The following is a 21243-nucleotide window of genomic DNA, read 5'->3' on the forward strand; positions in this document are numbered from 1 at the left end:
TCTCTCTCCCCCTCCCTCTCCCTCCACCTCACTACCGATCTCCCTCCCTCCTCTCTCCACACTCTCACCCCCCTCCCCTTCTCTCTCCCCCTCCCTCTCCCTCCACCTCACTACCGATCTCCCTCCCTCCTCTCTCCACACTCTCACCCCCCTCCCCTTCTCTCTCCCCCTCCCTCTCCCTCCACCTCACTACCGATCTCCCTCCCTCCTCTCTCCTACCCTCTCACTCCCCCCTCCCCCTCGCTCTCCCTCCCCTGGAATGTGCTGCCGGGGGAGGGGGTGGGGGCAGATACGAGGGAGGGGGTTAGACAGACCCAGGGATGTGCCGGGGATGGAGGGAGGGGGACCGTGGGCAGGGGTGGGGTTTAACTCGGCACCGTGTCCAGCACAGACACGGTGGGCCGAAGGGCCTCTCCCAGGGCTGTTCCATGTCCTGTGAGATTCGGAGGGATGGAGGGGGCTGGGATCAGGTGGTCCCTGTGTCCCGAGCCCACCGAGTCCTCCCTCCCTCCCTCTCGCCCCCTCCCTCCTTCTCCCTTCCTCCCAATCTCCCTCCCTCTCCCTCGCCCTGTTCTACCTCGATGCACCCTGTCCTTCCTCAGTGTAACTGCACTGTGTAATGAACTGACCTGTACGATCGGGATGCAAGACGAGTTTCTCACTGGACCTCGGTACAAGTGACAATAATAAATCAACCCCAATACCCTTCCTTCCCCCCACTCCCCGCTCCCTGTAATGGAGCACACTCTCCATCTCTCTGCCCCCCCACCTCCCCCTCAACCTCAGCCTGTCTCTACCTCGTTGATCGCCCCCGGTACAGGGAGGGTGAGGTGGCTTCAGAGAGAGGGGTGCGGGAGAGGTTCGCCGGGAACGCCGCCCGGATCAGGGGGCACGAGCTACAGGGAGAGGTCGGACAGACTCTGGGGTCGCTCTCCCCAGAGCGGCAGAGGCCGAGGGGAGAGGTTTATGAGACGACGGGAGGTGTAGATAGAGGAGACGGCCGGTGTCTGTTGTTCCCCAGGGGGTGGGGATGTCTAATACCGGAGGGCGTGCGTTTAACGGGAGAGAAGGGAGGGGGAAAGTTCGAAGGGGATGTGGGGGGGGGGGGTCGTTTTTTTTACACAGGGAGCGGTGGGTGCCTGGATTGTGCTGCTGGGGGAGTGGTTGGGGGCAGATACGAGGGAGGGGGTGAGACGGACACAGGGATGTGCTGGGGATGGAGGGAGGGGGACTGTGTGCAGGGGGAAGTGCGGTTTAACTCAGCACCATGTCCAACACAGACACGGTGGGCCGAAGGGCCTCTCCCTGCCCATGGTCTCCGTGTCCTGGTTCACATTCCCAACATTCCCATCCCCAATCGGACCGTCACCCAGCTCCCAGGGTCCCATCCCCACGGTCCACCGTCCCTGTCCCCACCCCCACCTGGTCCCATCCCATCCCCCTCCCACCCACCAGCCATCTCCAGCCCCCCTTCTGTCCAACCAGTCCGGGCCGGCCCAGATCCCCATCCCAGCCGGTCCCATCTCCCCACGTTTGGCCCGTCTCCCTCTGAACCTTCCCCATCCACGGACCTGTCCGAGTGTCGTTAACGTCCCTGCCTCGACCCCTCCCTCTGGCAGCCCGTCCCACACACGGACCACCCTCTGGGTGAAGAAGTTTCCCCATTAAATCCCTTCCTCCTCTCACCTTAAACCTGTTCCCTCTAGTTCTCGATCCCCCGACCCCTCAGGGGGGGGAAAGACTGTGCATTCACCCTATCGATGCCCCTCGCGGTTTTACACCCCTCACCCCCTCCTCACGCTCTGTCCCAACCTGCCCCGATCTCTCTCCGTAAAACCTGTCCTGGGGGCAACGTCCTCGTAAATCCCCCTCCGCGCCCTCTCGCAGCTCAGCGGCACCTTTCCCCACAGCAGAGCGACCAGAACCAGACACAGTTCTCCAAGTGCGGCCTCACTGACGTCCTGTACAACTGCGACATCACCTCCCGACTCCTGACCGGTGAAGGCCGGCGTGCCCAATGCCTCCTCCACCGCCCCCTGTCTACCTGTGACCCCCGCTCTTCAGGGAACCGTGTCCATGTACCCCGAGGTCCCTCTGCAGTTCACTGGGAAAGTCCTGCCCCGGTTTGTCTTAACTTGTCCGAGTTAAGTTCCACAGGAACGAAAAAATTCAACGATCTGTCACTTAGCAGGAACGCCCTAGCTCGTGGGGCCGAGATTACTGAGCACCTTCTAGGTTTGTGTAAATTGGATTCCATCCAAATATTTCACATTCCCAGGATTCAAATTCCGGATTCTCGGACACTGTCCACTCTGGCGGTGTGTTGCTCCAGGAAGGTGAACAGAATCGTCAGCAGTGCCTCGTCCCCTCCCCCTGGCTATTGCCTTTCTACCTCCTACAGATGTCCCATTGGAAGGGTCCTGACACGGTCTGGGACGGCAGTTCGAATGCGCAGGGACGCTGGAGGCTGCAGAGAGTGGGGGAGTCTGCCCGATACATCACGGGCACATCCCTCCCCACCATCCGGGCTATCTACAGGAGGTCCTGCCTCAACAAGGCAATGTCCATCACCAAAGATCTCCCCACCATCGGGGGTATCTACAGGAGGTCCTGCCTCAACAAGGCAACGTCCATCACCAAAGATCTCCGACCACCCGGGCCGTGCTGTCTTCTTGCAGCTCCCGTTGGGCAGGAGGTACAGGAGCCTGAAATCCCCACACCAGCAGGTTCAGGAACAGCGACCTCCCTTCAACCATTCGGTTCTTGAACCGACCGGCACATCCCTGATCACCCCCTTAGTACAGCAACACTGGGACCACTTTGCACTGCAACGGACTTTGTTTTCTGTTGTTCGAATTGTGTTGTCTATTGTGAAAATTGTGCATGATTTATGTTTAACTGATGATTTCCTGTGAACGTTGTCTCTCTGATGCTCTGTGCCTGTGACGCTGCTGGAGGGAAGGTTTTCACTGCCCCTGTGCACACACGGACTTGTGCGTCTGACAGTAAACTCCACTCCGACTCCGTCCATCAGTGGGATCCGGCTTCCTGTTCTGTCTGTTCCCTCCCTACCCCTGGTCCGTGCAGATAGTCCCTCAAACTGTCCCTCCCTCCTCTCCCCCCTCACTCCCTCCCCAACCCCAGTCCGTGCAGATAGTCCTTCCCTCCCTACCCCTGGTCTGTGCAGATAGTCCCTCACACCCTCCCTCCCTCCCTCCTCACCCCCCTCCCTCCCTCCCCACCCCCAGTCCGAGCCCTGCAGTCCCCTGGCAGCTGCTGAGAGCTGGTGGGGACTCTGCAAATATTGACGGTGTAGACAGTCCCTCCCTCCCTCCCTCCCTCCCCGCCTCTCCCTCCCTCCCTCCACCGGTGCAGAGAGCGGACAGGTGCTAACGCCCAGCACAGAGAGATCAGGTTTACCCACAGTCCGTGACGGGCAGGGAGGGCGGGAGGGAAGGGAGGGAGGGGGGGAGAGGCGGGGAGGGAGGGAGGGAGGGAGGGACTGTCTACACCGTCAATATTTGCAGAGTCCCCACCAGCTCTCAGCAGCTGCCGGGGGACTGCAGGGCTCGGACCGGGGGTGGGGAGGGAGGGAGGGGGCTGAGGAGGGAGGGAGGGTGTGAGGGACTATCTGCACAGACCGGAGGCGGGGAGGGATTATCTGCACGGACTGGGGGTGGTGAGGGGGGGGGGGCGCGAGGAGGGGAGGGGAGGGGGGGTTGTGAGGGATTATCTGCACGGACCGGGGGGAGGGTGTGAGGGACTATCTGCACGGACTGGGGGTGGGGGGGGGGGCAAGGAGGGGAGGGGAGGGTGGGGTGTGAGGGATTATCTGCACGGACCAGGGGTAGGGAGGGAGGAAGGGAGGGTGTGAGGGACTATCTGCACAGACCGGGGGTGGGGAGAGAGGGACTATCTGCACGGACCAGGGGTGGGGAGGGAGGGAGGGGGGGGTGTGAGGGACTATCTGCACGGACCGCGGGTGGGGAGGGAGGGAGGGGGGCGAGAATGGAAGGGGGGGGGGTGTGAGGGATTATCTACACGGACCAGGGGTGGGTAGGGAGGAGGGCGGGGAGGGATTATCTGCATGGACCGGGGGGGCGAGGAGGGAGGGAGGGGGGCGAGGAGGGACTATCTGCACGGACCGGGGGTAGGGAGGGAACGGACGGATCCCACTGATGGACAGAGTCGGAGTGGAGTTTACTGTCAGACGCACGTCCGTGTGTGCACGGGGTGGGGGGTGTGAACCCTCCCTTCACAGGAAATCATCAGTTCAGGACTAGCCCTGCACGGGCGCAGGGAGGGGACGGGGACGGGGACAGGACGGGACGGGGATGGTGCTGGGGACGGGGACGGACACAGGGAGGTGCCGGGAACGGGGACGGGGACGGGACGGTGCTGAGGACAGAGACGGGGATGGTGACGGGGACGGGACGGGGACGGGGATGGGGACGGGACGGGGACGGGACGGGGACGGGGTCGGGGACGGGGACGGGACAGGGACGGGACAGGGACGGGACGGGGTCGGGGACGGAGATGGGGACGGGGACGGGATGGGGTCGGGGACGGGACGGAGATGAGGACGGGACGGGGACGGGGTTGGGGACGGGGACGGGGACGGGGACGGGACGGGGTCGGGGACGGAGATGGGGACAGGGACGGGATGGGGACGGGGACGGAGATGGGGACGGGACGGGGTCGGGGACGGGGTCGGGGTCGGGGACGGGGACGGAGACGGGGACGGGGACGGGACGGGACGGGGACGGGGTCGGGGACGGGGACAGGACATTGCCGGGGACAGGGACGGGACGGGGACGGGACGGGTCGGGGACGGGGACGGGACGTTGCCGGGGACGGGGACGGGACGGGGACGGGGTTGGGGATGGGGACGGGACGGGGTCGGGGGGAGCGAACCGTGCGCAGGGGGAGGGGGTGCAGGTTAATTCGGCACCGTGAACGGCACAGACATCGTTTGGGGAGGTCGTGGGTCATGGGTCAGGGGTCGGAGGTCGGGGGCGAGATTTGTTACCCCGCCGAGATTGATGGTGGAATCGAAGGAGGTGAGAGGGAGACGTCGGGACGCGGCGTACGGGGGGGTGCACGGGGGGGTGCACGGTGAGGGGGGACGCGGTGTACGGGGGGGTGTACGGGGGGGGTGTACGGTGGGGGGGACGCGGTGTACGGGAGGGTGTACGGGGGGGTGTACGGTGGGGGGGACGCGGTGTACGGGGGGGTGTACGGTGGGGGTGTACGGTGGGGGGGGACGCGGTGTACGGGGGGGTGTACGGTGGGGGTGTACGGTGGGGGGGACGCGGTGTACGGGGGGGTGTACGGTGGGGGTGTACGGTGGGGGGGGACGCGGTGTACGGGAGGGTGTACGGGGGGGGGTGTACGGTGGGGGGGGACGCGGTGTACGGGGGGTGTACGGTGGGGGTGTACGGTGGGGGGGACGCGGTGTACGGGGGGGTGTACGGGGGGGGTGTACGGTGGGGGGGACGCGGTGTACGGGAGGGTGTACGGGGGGGGTGTACGGTGGGGGGGGACGCGGTGTACGGGGGGTGTACGGTGGGGGTGTACGGTGGGGGGGACGCGGTGTACGGGGGGGTGTACGGTGGGGGTGTACGGTGGGGGGGACGCGGTGTACGGGGGGGTGTACGGTGGGGGTGTACGGTGGGGGGGACGCGGTGTACGGGGGAGTGTACGGGGGGGACGCGCGGTGTACGGGGGGGGACACGTGGTGTACGGGGGGGACGCACGGTGTACGGGGGGGACACACTGCGTACAGGTCGGGGACACACACAGTGTACGGGGGGGACACACTGCGTACGGGTCGGGGACACACACGGTATACGGGGGTGGGGACACACACACGTGGTGTACGGGGGTGGGGACACGGTGTACGGGCAGGGGGACACACACAGTGTACGGGGGTGGGGGCAAACACGGTGTACGGGGGCAGGGACACACGGTATACGGGGGTGGGGACACATACACGCGGTGTACGGGGGTGGGGACACGGTGTATGGGGGTGGGGACACACGGTGTAGGGGGGTGGGGACACACAGCGTACATTGTGGACACACTGTGTACAGGGGTGGGGACACGGTGTAGGGGGGTGGGGACACACAAGGTGTATGGGGGTGGACACACAGTGTACGGGGTGGACTCACATGGTGTATGGGGGTGGACACACACAATGTGCAGGGGTGTGGACGCACACACACGGTGTACAAGGGTGGGAACAGCGTACGGGGGGTGGGGACACGCAGTGTACAGGGGTGGGGACACACATGGTGTACAGGGGTGGACACTGTGTACAGGGTGGACACACACGGTGTACGGGGGTGGACACACACACGGTGTGCAGGGGTGTGGACACACACGGTGTACAGGGGTGGGGACACATGGTGTACGGGGGGTGGGGACACACTGTACAGGGGTGGACACACATGATGTACAGGGGTGGGGACACGGTGTACAGGGGTGGACACACGCGGTGCACGGGGTGGGGACACACACGGTGTAGGGGGGTGGACACACGGTGTACGGGGGTGGACACACACATGGTGTGCAGGGGTGGGGGCACACACCGCGTGCAGGGGTGGACACACACACCGCGTACAGGAGAGGACACATACACACGGTGTACGGCCGTGGACACACACACGGGATACAGGCGTGGACACACACACACACACGGTGTACAGCCGTGGACACACACACGGGATACAGGCGTGGACACACACACACACACGGTGTACGGCCGTGGACACACACACAGGATACAGGCGTGGACACACACACACACACACGGTGTACGGCTGTGGGAACTCACCACCTACGTTCACCACCGTTCACCATCAGACACTGCACACAACTGCTGCCTCTCCGACCTCCTCGCCAGGGGCCGATGGCCGGATTCTCTGACTCCCTGCTCCGTCTCCGGGCTTCCTTCTCGGCTGGGAAGACCCGACCCCTGGAGTTCCGCTGCTCCCAGCTCAACGCTCTGCTCTGCCTCCTGCGGGAGAATGAGGAGGGGCTGCTCGATGCCCTCTACGCCGACCTGCGCAAGGTTAGTCGAACCCCACAGCAGGGAGACAGGCCCTTCGGCCCAACTGGTTGCTGTCGACCCAGATCCCCATCCCAGCCGGTCCCATCTCCCCACGTTTGGCCCCTATCCTTCTGAACCTTTCCCATCCATGGACCTGTCCGAGTGTTAACATCCCTGCCTCGAGCCGTCCCTCGGACAGCCCATCCCGCACACGGACCTCCTGCTGGGTGAAGAAGTTGCCCCATTAAATCTCTTTCCCCTCTCACCTTAAACCTGTGCCCTCTGGTTCTCGATTCCCCCGACCCCTGGGGGGGACGACTGTGCGTGTTCACCCTATCGATGCCCCTCGCGGTTTTACAAACCTCTCCCCTCACGCTCCAAGTCCCAACCTGCCCCGACCTCTCTCCGTAACTCAGTCCCGAGTCCTGGGGGCAAAGTCCTTGTAAATCTCCCTCCCCGCTCTCTCCCAGCTCGGCGGCACCTTTCCCCACGCAGCAGGGCGACCAGAACCCAACGCAGTTCTCCAAGTGCAGCCTCACCGACGTCCTGTACGACTGCGACATCGCCTCCCGACTCCTGTACTCAGTGCCCTGACCGGTGAAGGCCGGTGTGCCCAACGCCTTCTCCACCACCCCGTCTACCTTTGCCCCCGCTCTCAGGGAACCATGTCCCTGTACCCCGAGGTCCCTCTGTTCTATGGTATTCCCCGGGGACCTTGTCGTTCACCGGGAAAGTCCTGACCTGGTCTGACTGCCCAAAACTCGACCCCTCACACTTATCGGAATTAAACTCCATCTGCCACACTTCGGCCTGCTGACCCAGCTGATTGAGATTCCCCCGTAATGCTTGAGAACCGATCTGCCAAGCTGCCTTGTACCGAAACTGGAGGGAGATTGGTAAATGGGTAAATTGATTGTCACATGAATAAGGTCACACAGAAGGCTGCTGTAGGTTACAACAGGACATTGATAGGATGCAGAGCTGGGCTGAGAAGTGGCAGATGCAGTTCAACCTGGATAAGTGTGAAGTGACACACTTCGGGGGATTGACTTTGAAGGCAGAATACAAGGTTAATGGCAGGACTGTCAGCAGTGTGGAGGAACCGAGGGACCTTGGGGTCCATGTCCATAGATCCCTCAAGGTCGCCGCGCAGGTCAATAGGGTTGTTAAGAAGGTGTGTGGTGTGTTGGCCTTCATTAGTCGGGGGATTGAGTTCAAGAGCCGCGAGGTGATGTTGCAGCTCTGGTCAGACCACACTTGGAGTCTTGTGTTCAGTTCTGGTCACCTCATTATAGGAAGGATGTGGGAGCTTTAGAGAGGGTGCAGAGGAGATTTACCAGGACGCTGCCTGGATTGGAGAACATGTCTTATGAGGATAGGTTGAGCGAGCTGGGGCTTTTCTCTTTGGAGCGGAGGAGGATGAGAGGTGACTTGATAGATGTGTACAAGAGGCACAGATCGAGTGGACAGTCAGAGACTTTTTCCCAGGGCGACAATGGCCAATACATCAGTTTAAGATGAGTGGAGGAAAGTTCAGGGGAGATGTCAGAGGTGGGTTCTTTACACAGATAGTGGCGGGTGCGTGGAACACACTGCCGGGGGTGGTGGGAGAGGCAGATACAACAGAGACATTTAAGAGACTCTTAGCTGGGCACACGGATGTCAGGGAAATGGAGGGCTCTTCGCTGTGTAGGAGGGGAGGGTCGGATTGATCGGGGAGTAGGTCTATGTAGGTCGGCACAACATGGTGGGCCGAAGGGCCAGTACTGTTCCATGTTCTATGTACCGAGGTACGGTGAAAGACTTTCTCTGCACGCCATTTGTACAGATCAATTCATTACACAGTGCATCGAGGTAGAGTGAAAAGCTTGTCTTACATAGCCATCATACAGGTCAACTCATTATGCAGTGCAGTTTACATTAGGTTAGTACAGGGCGCATTGAGGTAGTACAAGGTGCATTGAGACAGTACAGGGTGCATTGAGACAGTACAGGGTGCATTGAAGTAGTACAGGGCGCATTGAGGTAGTACAGGGTGCACTGAGTTAGTACAGGGTGCACTGAGTTAGTACAGGGTGCATTGAGACAGTACAGGGTGCATTGAGGTAGCACAGGGTGCATTGAGGTAATACAGAGCGCATTGAGGTAGTACCGGGCGCATTGAGGTAATAGAGAGTGCATTGAGGTAGTACAGAGTGCAACAGAGACACTTAAGAGACTCTTAGATGGGCACATGGATGTCAGGGAAATGGAGGGCTCTTCGCTGTGTAGGAGGGGAGGGTCGGATTGATCGGGGAGTAGGTCTATGTAGGTCGGCACAACATGGTGGGCCGAAGGGCCTGTACTGTTCCATGTTCTATGTACCGAGGTACGGTGAAAGACTTTCTCTGCACGCCATTTGTACAGATCAATTCATTACACAGCGCATCGAGGTTGTACAGGGTAAAACAATACAGAGTGCAGAGTGTCCCAGCGACAGAGTGCAGAGCGTCCCAGCAACAGAGAGAGTGCAGAGTGTCCCAGCTATAGAGAGAGTGCAGAGTGTCCCAGTGACAGAGAGAGTGCAGTGTCCCAGCTATAGAGAGAGTGCAGAGTGTCCCAGCGACAGAGAGAGTGCAGTGCGTCCCAGCGACAGAGTGCAGTGTGTCCCAGCTACAGAGAGTGCAGAGCGTCCCAGCGACAGAGAGAGTGCAGTGTGTCCCAGCGACAGAGAGAGTGCAGTGTGTCCCAGCGACAGAGAGAGTGCAGTGTCCCAGCTATAGAGAGAGTGCAGAGTATCCCAGTGACAGAGAGAGTGCGGTGCAGGCAGACAAAAAGGTGCAAGGGCCACGACCAGGGAGATCCTGAGGTCAGGAGTCCGTGTTACCGTTCGACAGCGGGGTAGAAGCCGTCCTTGAGCCTGGGGGGGACGTGCTTCAGGCTCCTGTATCGCCTGCCCCGACAGGACGGGAGAGGATGTCCCGGGGTTGGGGGGGTCTCTGATTACGTCGGCTGCTTTTACCAAGGCAGCGGGAAGTGTAGGCAGAGTCCGCGGAGGGGAGGGGAGGACGAGGGACGGTCCGGGGCAGAGGGTGGGGGGGGTCCCCCTGGTTATCCCCACCCTACCTCGCCGGGGCCCTCGGAGGGGTGTGATGAAGCCTCCTTCTCCAGTCCAGGTTCGAGGCGCTGGTGACCGAGCTGAGGTTTGTGAAGAACGAGGCATGGACGGCCCTCAACAACCTCGAGAGGTGGTCCCGGCCCGAGGGTGTGGAGAGATCCTTTGTGAGTGATGGTCCCCTCCCTCCCCCCTCCTCGCACCTCCCTCCTCCCTCGTCCTTCCTCCTGCCTCCCCCACCCCCCTCCCACCTCCCTCCTCCACTCCCTCCCTCGGACAGAGGCCCCTCACACCCTCCCTCGGACAGAGGCCCCTCACACCTCCCTCCCTCCCTCGGACAGAGGCCCCTCACACCTCCCTCCCTCCCTCCCTCGGACAGAGGCCCCTCACACCTCCCTCCCTCCCTCCCTCGGACAGAGGCCCCTCACACCTCCCTCCCTGCTTCCCTTGGACAGATGCCCCTCACACCTCCCTCCCTGCTTCCCTCGGACAGAGGACCCTCACACCTCCCTGCCTCCCTCGGACAGAAGCCCCTCACACCTACCGCCTACCCAGGTCACCAAGCTGGACCACTGCTTCATCCGGAGGGAGCCGCTGGGGGTCGTCCTCATCATCGGGACCTGGAGTCACCCGGTTCGATTCCTGCTCACGCCACTCGTCGGGGCGATGGCTGCAGGTCAGTGTGTGCACAGGGGGATCCCACGGGAGGCACAGGGGGATCCCACGGGGGGCACAGGGGGATCCCAGGACCCTCACCCTCCTTCCGTCTGCTCCGCAGGGAACGCCGCTGTCCTCAAACCCTCGGAGGTGAGTGGGAGAACCTCAGAGACGCTGGCATCCCTCATCCCTCGGTACCTCGACAAGGTGAGGCCACTCTGTCCCTCACCCCCTCTCCCCCTCCTACCCCACCCACCTCATCCCTCGGTACCTCGACAAGGTGAGGCCACTCTGTCCCTCATCCCCTCTCCCTCCAGGGATAGCATGAGACCGCTCTGCCCCTCTCAGGGATAGTACAAGACCGCTCTGCCCCTCTCTTGGGGATAGTATGGGACCACTCCACCCCCTCCCTCTGGGGATAGTACAGGACCGCTCTGCCCCTCTCCCTCTGGGGATAGTACGAGACCACTCTGCCCCTCTCCGGGGATAGTACGGGACTGCTCAACCCCCTCCCTCCGGGGATAGTACGAGACCGCTCCGCCCCTCTCTTGGGATAGTACAAGACCACTCTGCCCCTCTCCGGGGATAGTACGGGACTGCTCTGATGAGGGGGAGTCATTCACTGGACCCTCTCCCTCCCCAGGAATGTTTCGCTGTTTTCACGGGGGGTCCCTCGGAGACCAGGAGACTCCTCCAGTACAAGTTCGATTATATCTTCTACACTGGTGAGGGAGGGGAGGGGAGGGAGGGGGAGGGAGGGAGGGAGGAGGAGGGAGGAGGAGGATGGTGGAGGAGGAGGGTGGAGGATGAGGGAGGGAGGGAGGGAGGAGGGAGGAGGGGGGGAGAAGGAGGGAGGGAGGGAGTGGGAGGGAGGGGAGGGAGGGAGGAGGAGGGAGGGAGGGAGGGAGGGAGGAAGAGGGGAGGGAGGAGGGAGGGAGGAGGGAGGGGGAGGGAGGAGGGAGGGGAGGGGAGGGAGGGAGGGAGGAGGGAGGGAGGAAGGGAGGAGGAGGAGGGGGGAGGGGAGGGAGGGAGGAGGAGGGAGGGGAGGGGAGGGAGGGAAGAAGGGAGGAGGAGGGAGGGAGGGGACGGGAGGGAGGAGGAGGGAGGGAGGAGGGAGGGAGGGAGGAGGAGGGAGGGAGGGAGGGGGAGGGAGGAGGAGGGAGGGAGGAGGCAGGGAGGAAGGGAGGAGGAGGGAGGGAGGGAGGGGGAGGGAGGAGGAGGGAGGGGCGTTGGTTCAGTGTTGGGCTCGGAAGTCGGGGTTGGTTTAGGATTGGGGTCAGAGTCAGAGGTCAGAGATGGGAGCAGAGGTCAGGGTTAGGGTCAGGGACGGGAGCAGAGGTCAGGGATGGGAGCGGAGGTCAGGGTTAGGCTCAGGGACGGGAGCAGAGGTCAGGGATGGGAGCAGAGGTCAGGGTGTGAGGCCGACACTGACCCCAGGCCTGGGCCTGTCCCACAGGAGGCAGCCCGGTGGGGAAGCTGGTGATGAAGGCTGCGGCTGAGCACCTGACCCCCGTCACCCTGGAGCTGGGGGGGAAGAACCCCTGCTATGTGTCCCCGGACGCGGATCCGGAGAGCACGGCCCGGCGGCTGGTCTGGGGACGGTTCCTCAATGCCGGGCAGTCCTGCCTGGGGCCCGACTTGGTGCTGTGCACCCCGGAGGTGAGGGACCGGCTGCTGCCCGCCCTCAAGCGCTCCCTCCGGGAATTCTACGGACCCCGGCCCCGGGACAGCCCCGACTACGGCCGCATCGTCGACCGGCACCGCTTCCGGCGCCTCCGGGACCTCCTGGGATCCGGACGGGTGGTGCTGGGCGGGGAGTGGGATGAGGAGGAGAGGTACATCGGTGAGTGCGGCCGGGGTGCTGCCCCGGGGGGAGGGTGACTGTCCCGGGGGAAGGGGGCAAGAGAGTCCCGGGGAGAGAGGGGACCGTCCTGGGGGAGGAGGGGATGTTCCCGGGGGAGTGGGGGGACCGTCCCGGGGGGAGGTGGGAGTTCTTGGGAGGAGGGGGAGACAGTCCCGGGGGGAGGGGGGGACTGTCCCGGGGGGAGGGGACGGTCCTGGGGTGTTGTGAGAGAAGGTCCTTTGAGGTCGTGAAGGTAGTGACTCTGGACACAATCTCTGGAATTTTAAAACTGACTCGTCCACAAAGACGAACATGGGGACAGGATGAACGGGAACGGATGCACAACGCACGCACGCACACGGGTGATGGCGCAACGGGGTGGGGATCACAACAGGATGAGATACACGCGCACACACACACACACACACGCACACACACAGGCACACACACGCACACACACGCGCGCACACACGCACACACACAGGGACACACACACGAACACACACGCGCACAAACACACGCGCACACACACGCACACACGCGCACGCACACACACGCGCACACACACACGCGCACACACGCGCACACGCGCGCGCGCACACACAACAAACTGGATACAAACAAATCAAGGAAGAAACAATACGACTCTTGACCCAGTGCAAGCAGGGCAGCGCATCACCGCCTGTGCATCACCGCCTGTGCATCACTCTCTGTGCATCACCCCCTGTGCGTTCACTCTGCTTGACTCAGTGCAAGCATCGGCTCTTTGGTCCCAGGGATCCCTACCTAACTACCCCTAAGTGGTGCACAGCTCTCACCTCGACGTCCTCGGAGAGACGGAGAGGCATCAAGCCAACCTGCGGCCCTCCTTGTACTGCCGGAGGGCTGGGGTGGCGCCGGCCCAGGTGATTCACAAGCCAGTCACTCGGGGCCAGGTGCAAAGGTGCTTGACAAAGGCCACCGGTTCGGTGTGGCCAGAGGGTCAGGGAGTGGAGCCAAACCCTGACCGACAGGGGAGTCGCTTCCCACCCCATGAGCAATGCTGCCGTCCGACCGACCGGAGGGGTCGGCGTTGTCACCGTCACCTGACAGCCATGACCTTTCACACTTCACCTGAAAGCCATGACCTTTCACCCGACACAGGGGGAGGGGGCATGTTCCCGGGGGAAGGGAACATTACTGGGGGAGAGGGATCATTCCCCTCCTGACCTCAGTGACCCCACTGCTCCCTCTCCTGACCCCAGTGACCCCCTCCCCTGACCCCAAACCCCTCTGTGACCCCACTGCCCCCTCTCCTGACCCCACTGACCTCTCCCCTGACCCCTCTGTGCCACACTGACCGCTGCCCTGACCCCAGTGACCCCTGCCCTGACCCCAGTGACCTCTCCGCCACGCCTGCAGCCCCGACAGTGCTGGTGGACGTGAAGGAGTCGGACCCGGTGATGAAGGAGGAAATATTCGGGCCGATCCTGCCCATCCTCTCCATCAGCTCGATGGGGGAGGCCATCGAGGTCATCAGCCGGGGGCAGAAACCCCTGGCCGTCTACGTCTTCTCCTCCTGTGCCAAGGTGGGTCCGGAGGGAGGGGGAGGGAGGGGCAGGGAGAGGGGAGGGAGATGGAGGGGAGGGGGAGGGAGGGGAGGGGGAGGGAGGGGGCAGGGATGGAAAGAGGGAAGGGGGAGGGATGGGAAGGGAGGGAGAAGGAGGGACGGGGAGGGGGAGGGGGAGGGACGGGGGGAGGGAGGGACGGGGAGGGGGAGAGGAGGGGGAGGGGGGAGGGAGGGACATGAAGAGGGGAGGGGAGGGGGGAGGGAGAGAGGGAGGGGAGGGGGAGGGGGAGGGAAGGGGGAGGGGACGGGGAGGGGAGGGGGAGGGGGAGGGTGACAGGGAGGGGGAGGGGGGGAGGGGGAGGGGGAGGGGAGGGGGACGGGGAGGGGGACGCGGAGGGGGACGGAGAGGGGAAGGGGAGGGGGATGGAGGGACGGGGAGGGGGACGGAGAGGGGAAGGGGAGGGGGACGGGGAGGGGGAGGGGGAGGCGGGGGAGACACTGCGGGACCTCCCTCCCCTCGCCGCCCCCCATCCCCTGGACCCCTCTCTGACGGCCGTCCATTGCAGGTGATCCGGGAGGTGTTGGATCACACCAGTAGTGGCGGCTTCTGCTCCAACGACAACCTCATGCAGAGCAGCCTCAACACCCTGCCCTTCGGAGGGGTCGGTGAGTGTGGGCAGGGACCGGCGGGAGAGGCCCAGGCTCCGTCCCCCACAGGAAAGGCCCAGGCTCCATCCCCAGCCTGTTCCCCACAGGAAAGGCCCAGGCTCCGTCCCCGGCCTGTTCCCCACAGGAAAGGCCCAGGCTCCATCCCCGGCCTTTTCCTCACAGGAAAGGCCCAGGCTCCATCCCCGGCCTGCCCCCACAGGAAAGGCCCAGGCTCCGTCCCTGGCCTGTCCCCCACAGGAAAGGCCCAGGCTCCGTCCCTAGTCTGTCCCCCATGAGAAAGGCCCAGGCTCCGTCCCCGGCCTGCCCCCCACAGGAAAGGCCCAGGCTCCGTCCCCAGCCTGTCCCCCACGGGAAAGGCCCAGGCTCCGTCCCCGGCCTGTAATTCCCACAGGAAAGGCTCAGGGCCTGTCTCCGGCCTGCTCCCCCCACAGAAGAGCCCCAGGCCCCACTCCCCGGTGTCCCTGAGGAGGGGGCGTCCACACTTACCCCTCCCTCTGCTCTCCCCAGGCTCCAGCGGCTTCGGCACCTACCACGGCAGGTTCTCCTTCGAGACCTTCTCCCACCGGAGGGCCTGCTTGCTGAGGAGCCCGGGGCTGGAGTCGCTGAACGTCGCCCGCTACCCACCGTACAACCAGCAGAAGCTGAACTGGATCCTCTGGGTCACCGATGTCAGGAGGAGGGATTGCAGCTGCTCTGTCCTCTGATCCGGGGAATGGCCGACTTCATCTTCTCGGGGCTTCTACTTGCTGCATCTCTGTATCAATGCGTCACTTGCTGCAGTAATGCATCACCCTGGTGTTAATGTGTCACTCCCTGCAGTAATGCATCGCCCCTCATGTTAATGCATCACCCCTGCAGTAATGCATCGCCCCTCATGTTAATGCATCACTCCCTGTGTTAATGCATCACTCCCTGCAGTAATGCATCACCCCTCGTGTTAACGCATCGCCCCTCGTGCTAATGCATCACTCCCTGCAGTAATGCATCGCCCCTCATGTTAATGCATCACCCCTGCAGTAATGCATCGCCCCTCATGTTAATGCATCACTCCCTGTGTTAATGCATCACTCCCTGCAGTAATGCATCACCCCTCGTGTTAACGCATCGCCCCTCGTGCTAATGCATCACTCCCTGCAGTAATGCATCGCCCTCGTGCTTATGCTTCACTCCCTGCAGTAATGCATCACCCCTCGCGTTAATGCATCGCCCCTGCAGTAATGCATCGCCCCACGTGTTAATGCATCACCCCTCATGTTAATGTGTCACTCCCTGCAGTAATGCATCGCCCCTCGTGTTAATGCATCATTCCATCCATTGATGCATTGTCTTGATGTATTACCCTTCATGTTAACGTATTACTCCCTGTACCAATGCATCACATTTCTGAATTGATGCATTCACTCCCTGGGTTAACCAAGTTCTCCCTGCATTAATGTATCACTCCTGGTGCTAATGCATCGCTCCCTTCATTAACCCATTACCCTCTGCTATAATGCATTACTCTCTGCATAAATCCATTACGCCCTGTATTAACGCATTATTCCCTGTATAATGCATCTCACCCTGAACTAATGCACCGCTCTCTGGTATTGCATTATTCCATGCATTACTCCCTGCGTTAACACATTACTCCCTGCATTAATCCAGTACTCACTGTATTACACCTCATACCAATATATTACTCCCCAAGTTAACACATTACTCCTTTTATTTATGAATTACCCTCTGTACAAATGCACCACACCCTGCATTAATGCATCTCTTTCTGTATTAATGCATTCCTCCATGCGCTAATGCATAACTCCCTGCATCAACACATTAGTCCCTGTGTTAATGCGTCACTCCCAGCATTAATACATCTTTCTCTGTATTAACACACCCCTGCATCTATTGATCATTGTTGCATGTACTCATGCATTACCCAGTGCAGTAAGGTATTACCCTCATTCTGCCACAACGCAGCCTGTTATTGCAGCAAGGCTGCCCGCAGTTGCTCCAACGCGGGTGCACATTTGCATTAATGTCCACGCTGGTCGGATTCCTCACAACATTTCCTGCAAGGCTGCCCATTATTGTTGAATCATTGCAACCCTACACCCTGTTGTTTGCTGAGGTGCTGCTGAAATGTTGCTCGTTAGCACCGACGTTGCCTGTTATCGTGAAACTTCTGATGGTTATTGTTGTATTATTCCACTGCAGCTGCATTGCTGCTGCAGTTTAGACCACTGTTGTTGCATTACTGCCCAAGGTCGTTGTGTTCATCCAAATTATATTCCAACCTCAGACACGTTCCCAGAATTGTAGTCCCTTACCATGTATTGTAATCACCAGGGGGAGGGGGTGTTGGAGACGGGGAGGGGCGTAGGGGAGGGAGGGGTGACGGAGATGGGGAGGGGTGTAGGGTAGGGAGGGGGGTGATGGAGACGGGGAGGGGTGTAGGGGAGGGAGGGGGGTGATGGAGACGGGGAGGGAGGGGTGACAGAGAAGGGGAGGGGGTGTAGGGGAGGGAGGGGGAGATGGGGAGGGGTGTAGGGAAGGGAGGGGGTGATGGGGAGGGGGTGTAGGGGAGGGAAGGGGCGACGGAGACAGGGAGGGGATGTAGGGGAGGGAGGGGGTGACGGAGACGGGGAGGGGGCGTAGGGGAGGGAGGGGTGACAGAGACGGGGAGGGAGGGGGTGACGGAGAGAGCGGGGTGTAGGGGAGGGAGGGGGTGACGGGGACAGGGAGGGAGGGGGTGACGGAGAGAGAGGGGTGTAGGGGAGGGAGGGGGTGACGGGGACGGGGAGGGAGGGGTGACGGAGAGGGAGGGGTGTAGGGGAGGGAGGGGGTGACGGGGACGGGGAGGGAGGGGTGACGGAGAGGGAGGGGTGTAGGGGAGGGAGGGGGTGACGGGGACGGGGAGAGAGGGGTGACGGAGAGGGAGGAGTGTAGGGGAGGGAGGGGGTGACGGGGACAGGGAGGGAGGGGGGTGACGGAGAGAGAGGGGTGTAGGGGAGGGAGGGGGTGACGGGGACAGGGAGGGAGGGGTGACGGAGAGGGAGGGGTGTAGGGGAGGGAGGGGGTGACGGGGACGGGGAGGGAGGGGTGACGGAGAGGGAGGGGTGTAGGGGAGGGAGGGGGTGACGGGGACGGGGAGGGAGGGGTGACGGAGAGGGAGGGGTGTAGGGGAGGGAGGGGGTGACGGGGACGGGGAGGGAGGGGTGACGGAGAGGGAGGGGTGTAGTATTACGACTTTATTTTTCCGAACAAACTTATTTATTCCACACGAAATCTAATTTCCAACGAACATTAATTCCGAACAAACTTAAACCATACGAACTTTAAGCACTTATTTCACCAAGCAATTTTACTTCTTTTTATACCGTACGACCGTCTTAAAAATAACGCACCCCTACCGCATATCTCTGCTGGTTCTTTGGGATTTCGACAGAGGAACCAGATCGACCTCGGACGAGGGACCGGTGTTCCCGGAGGTCAATGTAGGAGTCAGACACAAGGGATCTGAAGGCGCCTTTTTCTCCCGTTGACCTTCCGAACGCCGTCCGCCGCTTACTCAGTCCGGAGGTGTCCAGCTCCCTGCGAAACCCTGCCGACTCACACCGGTGTCAAAGTCGACCCGCGCTTCTGGAAAGACTCAGACAACAGCAGAACCAAGGAACTTACGAGAAGTGCTTTATTAGCTTTCGCTCAGGGAGTGGGGGAATACAGGAGAAGAGCAAACAGTGTAACCCGAGCCCGGGACTAATCCTCATCCAGAGACTGGGTTACACTCATTTTGCTGGGAAAGCTCGGTGGGAAGTTACACTTTCACAGGCAATTGTTTGCATCAAGTTTCTGGCATAACAAGATGTGTCTAAAAAACTACTTCTTTCCCACTTCCACCCGGCATTAAAACTGGACAAAACTAATGTCACACCGTCCCTGGGATCCTTCTGTGCCTCTGGGAACCCGCTGACAATGAGGAGCAAACCAAGAAGCATGTTATTTACTCAACCCTTGCGTCCCCAGCAATCTTTCGCAAGGGGGTGACGGGGAGGGAGGGGGTGTAGGGGAGGGAGGGGGTGACGGAGACGGGGAGGGGGTGTAGGGGAGGGAGGGGGTGACGGGGACGGGGAGGGGGTGTAGGGGAGGGAGGGGGTGACGGGGAGGGGGTGTAGGGGAGGGAGGGGGTGACGGGGAGGGGGTGTAGGGGAGGGAGGGGGTGACGGGGACGGGGAGGGGGCGTAGGGGAGGGAGGGGGTGACGGGGACGGGGACACCACACTTTCTCTGAAGCACAGCGGATTTTATTTACAGCTGATAAAACCCCCCCCCCTCCCACCCTGTCCCCCCCCCCACACTCTGGACCCCCCACACACTCTGGACCCCCCCCACACTCTGGACCCCCACAGACACAGCAAGATCCCAGCTGAAATTTCCACACAGGTCAGTAATTGCAAAAAAAGTGAACGTTCTAGCTACTCCCCCTCCCTCCCTCCCTCCCTCCCTCCCTCCCTCCTCCCCTCAGAGGGCAGTGACGTCCTGCCCCACGTCCGTCCACTGTGCCGTCCCGGAGAAGGAGTGAAGGTCGCCGAGGGCCAGGCTCCCTCGAGGGGACTCAGTGGGGGGCGGAGACGGGAAGGAGTCCTCGTCCTCTCCCTCCCCCAGCCCCGCCCGTCCCCGCAGGTCGATGCCCCCCATGCTCGAATAGTCGCTGAGGGAGTTCGCCTCCCCCGCCTCGTCCTCCTCCTCCTCCTCTTCCTGGTCCTCCTCCTCCCCCCCGGCCCCCTCCTCCTCCTCCTCCTCCTCCTCCTCCTCCGCCCCCCTGTCCTCCTCTGTCAAGCCCACCTCCTGGTCCCAGCTGCCACCCTGGGGAGGCCGCCGGCCAGGGAGCAGGGCGAGGAGGGAGCGGGCCCACCCCGGGGTGCCCCCCGCGCCCCCGCCGAGGCCCCGCTCCATCAGATAGGGGTAGTAGGCCGCCTTGCCCCCGAACTCCTGCAGCCTCCAGCAGGCACCGATCAGGGCGATCGCCAGGGTCAGCAGCACCAGGAGGAGGACCACCGGGGTCAACGTGGTGTCGAGCGGATACTTGACCTCCAACCCCGTCCCCTCAGCCCCCCCTCCTCCCTCGGAGCTGAGGAGGGCCCTCCTCGGAGGGGTCAGCGGCACCGCCACCGCCGGGGTCGCGGCCTTCGCCGGGGTCGCGTCCCCTCCGGAGGTCGCAGGCCCAATCTCTGCCAGGGTCACGGACTTCGCCGGGGTCGCAGCCTTCGCCGGGGTCATGACCCCTCCGAGGGTCATGGCCGGGGCCTCCCTCGAGGTCGCGGGGCCATCTGTCTCATTGCCGGGGCGAGTGATCGCTGGGGATTCAGGGGTCGCCAAGCCGGGGGTCGCTGGGGTCAGGGTCAGGGTCAGGCAGGTCAAGAGGGTGAGGCCACGGCTGATCCTCCAGGGAGGCATCGTCCCTCGATCTGTGGGGAGGGAGGGAGGAGGGGGAGAGGAAGGGTGGGAGGGGAAGAGGGAGGGGAGGGAGGGAGAGGAGGGGAGGGGGAGGGAGGGGAGAGGGAGGGGAGAGGGAGGGGAGAGAGAGGGGAGGGAGAGGAGGGGAGGGAGGGGAGGGAGGGGAGAGGTGAGGGGAGAGGAGGGGATGGGAGGGGGATGGAAGTCAGAGGTCAGCAAATAATTCTGCCCTCTCGTCAAATCCCAGGACCAACCCCCCTCCCTCCCTCCATCCACTCCCCCTCCCTCCATCCCTCCCTCCCTCCATCCCTCTCACCTCCCTCCCTCTCCCCCTCCCTCCCTCCTCTCCCCCTCCCTCCATCCCTCTCACCTCCCTCCCTCTCACCCTCCCTCCTCTCCCCCTCCATCCCTCCCTCCATCCACTCCCCCTCCCTCCATCCCTCTCACCTCCCTCTCACCTCCCTCCCTCCTCCCCCTCCCTCCCCTCCCCTCCTCTCCCCCTCCCTCCATCCCCTCCCTCCCTCCTCTCCCCCTCCCTCCATCTCCTCCCTCCCTCCTCTCCCCCTCCCTCCATCCCCTCCCTCCCTCCTCTCCCCCTCCCTCCATACCCTCCCAGCCCCCAGGGGGAGAGAACACCCTCCCTGTCGGCACCTGTGGGAACCTTCGAGTGGGGGGGGTCCCTCAGGACACGGAACAGCACAGGGAGAGGCCCTTCGGCCCACCGTGTCTGTGCCGGACACGGTGCTGAGTTAAACCGCACCCCTCCCCCCTGCACACAGTCCCCCTCCCTCCATCCCCGGCACATCCCTGTGCCCGTCTCACCCCCTCCCTCGTATCTGCCCCCACCCCCTCCCCAGGCAGCACAAAGCTTGCCCCCCCCACATCACCTTCGATCGTCCCTCCCTCCCTCTCCCGTTAAAAGCACCCCCTCCGGCATTAGAC

General features: G+C 62.6%; 1 protein-coding gene across 1 annotated transcript in view; it reads left to right on the forward strand.

Moving 5' to 3' along the window:
* Positions 1-17099, forward strand: part of LOC127567246 (aldehyde dehydrogenase family 3 member B1-like) — a 17599-nt gene extending 500 nt beyond the window's left edge. Inside the window, exons 2-10 of the mRNA XM_052009928.1 lie at positions 6905-7072; positions 10202-10312; positions 10701-10821; positions 10924-11009; positions 11446-11527; positions 12259-12645; positions 14047-14213; positions 14761-14860; positions 15371-17099. Of these exons, the coding sequence (XP_051865888.1) occupies positions 6911-7072; positions 10202-10312; positions 10701-10821; positions 10924-11009; positions 11446-11527; positions 12259-12645; positions 14047-14213; positions 14761-14860; positions 15371-15567 (1413 nt within the window). The 5' untranslated portion in view covers positions 6905-6910 and the 3' untranslated portion in view covers positions 15568-17099. The remainder of the gene's footprint in view (positions 1-6904; positions 7073-10201; positions 10313-10700; positions 10822-10923; positions 11010-11445; positions 11528-12258; positions 12646-14046; positions 14214-14760; positions 14861-15370) is intronic.
* Positions 17100-21243: the final 4144 nt, after the last annotated feature.

This window comes from Pristis pectinata, unplaced genomic scaffold (assembly GCF_009764475.1).
Source record: "Pristis pectinata isolate sPriPec2 unplaced genomic scaffold, sPriPec2.1.pri scaffold_38_arrow_ctg1, whole genome shotgun sequence".
NCBI lineage: Eukaryota > Metazoa > Chordata > Chondrichthyes > Rhinopristiformes > Pristidae > Pristis > Pristis pectinata.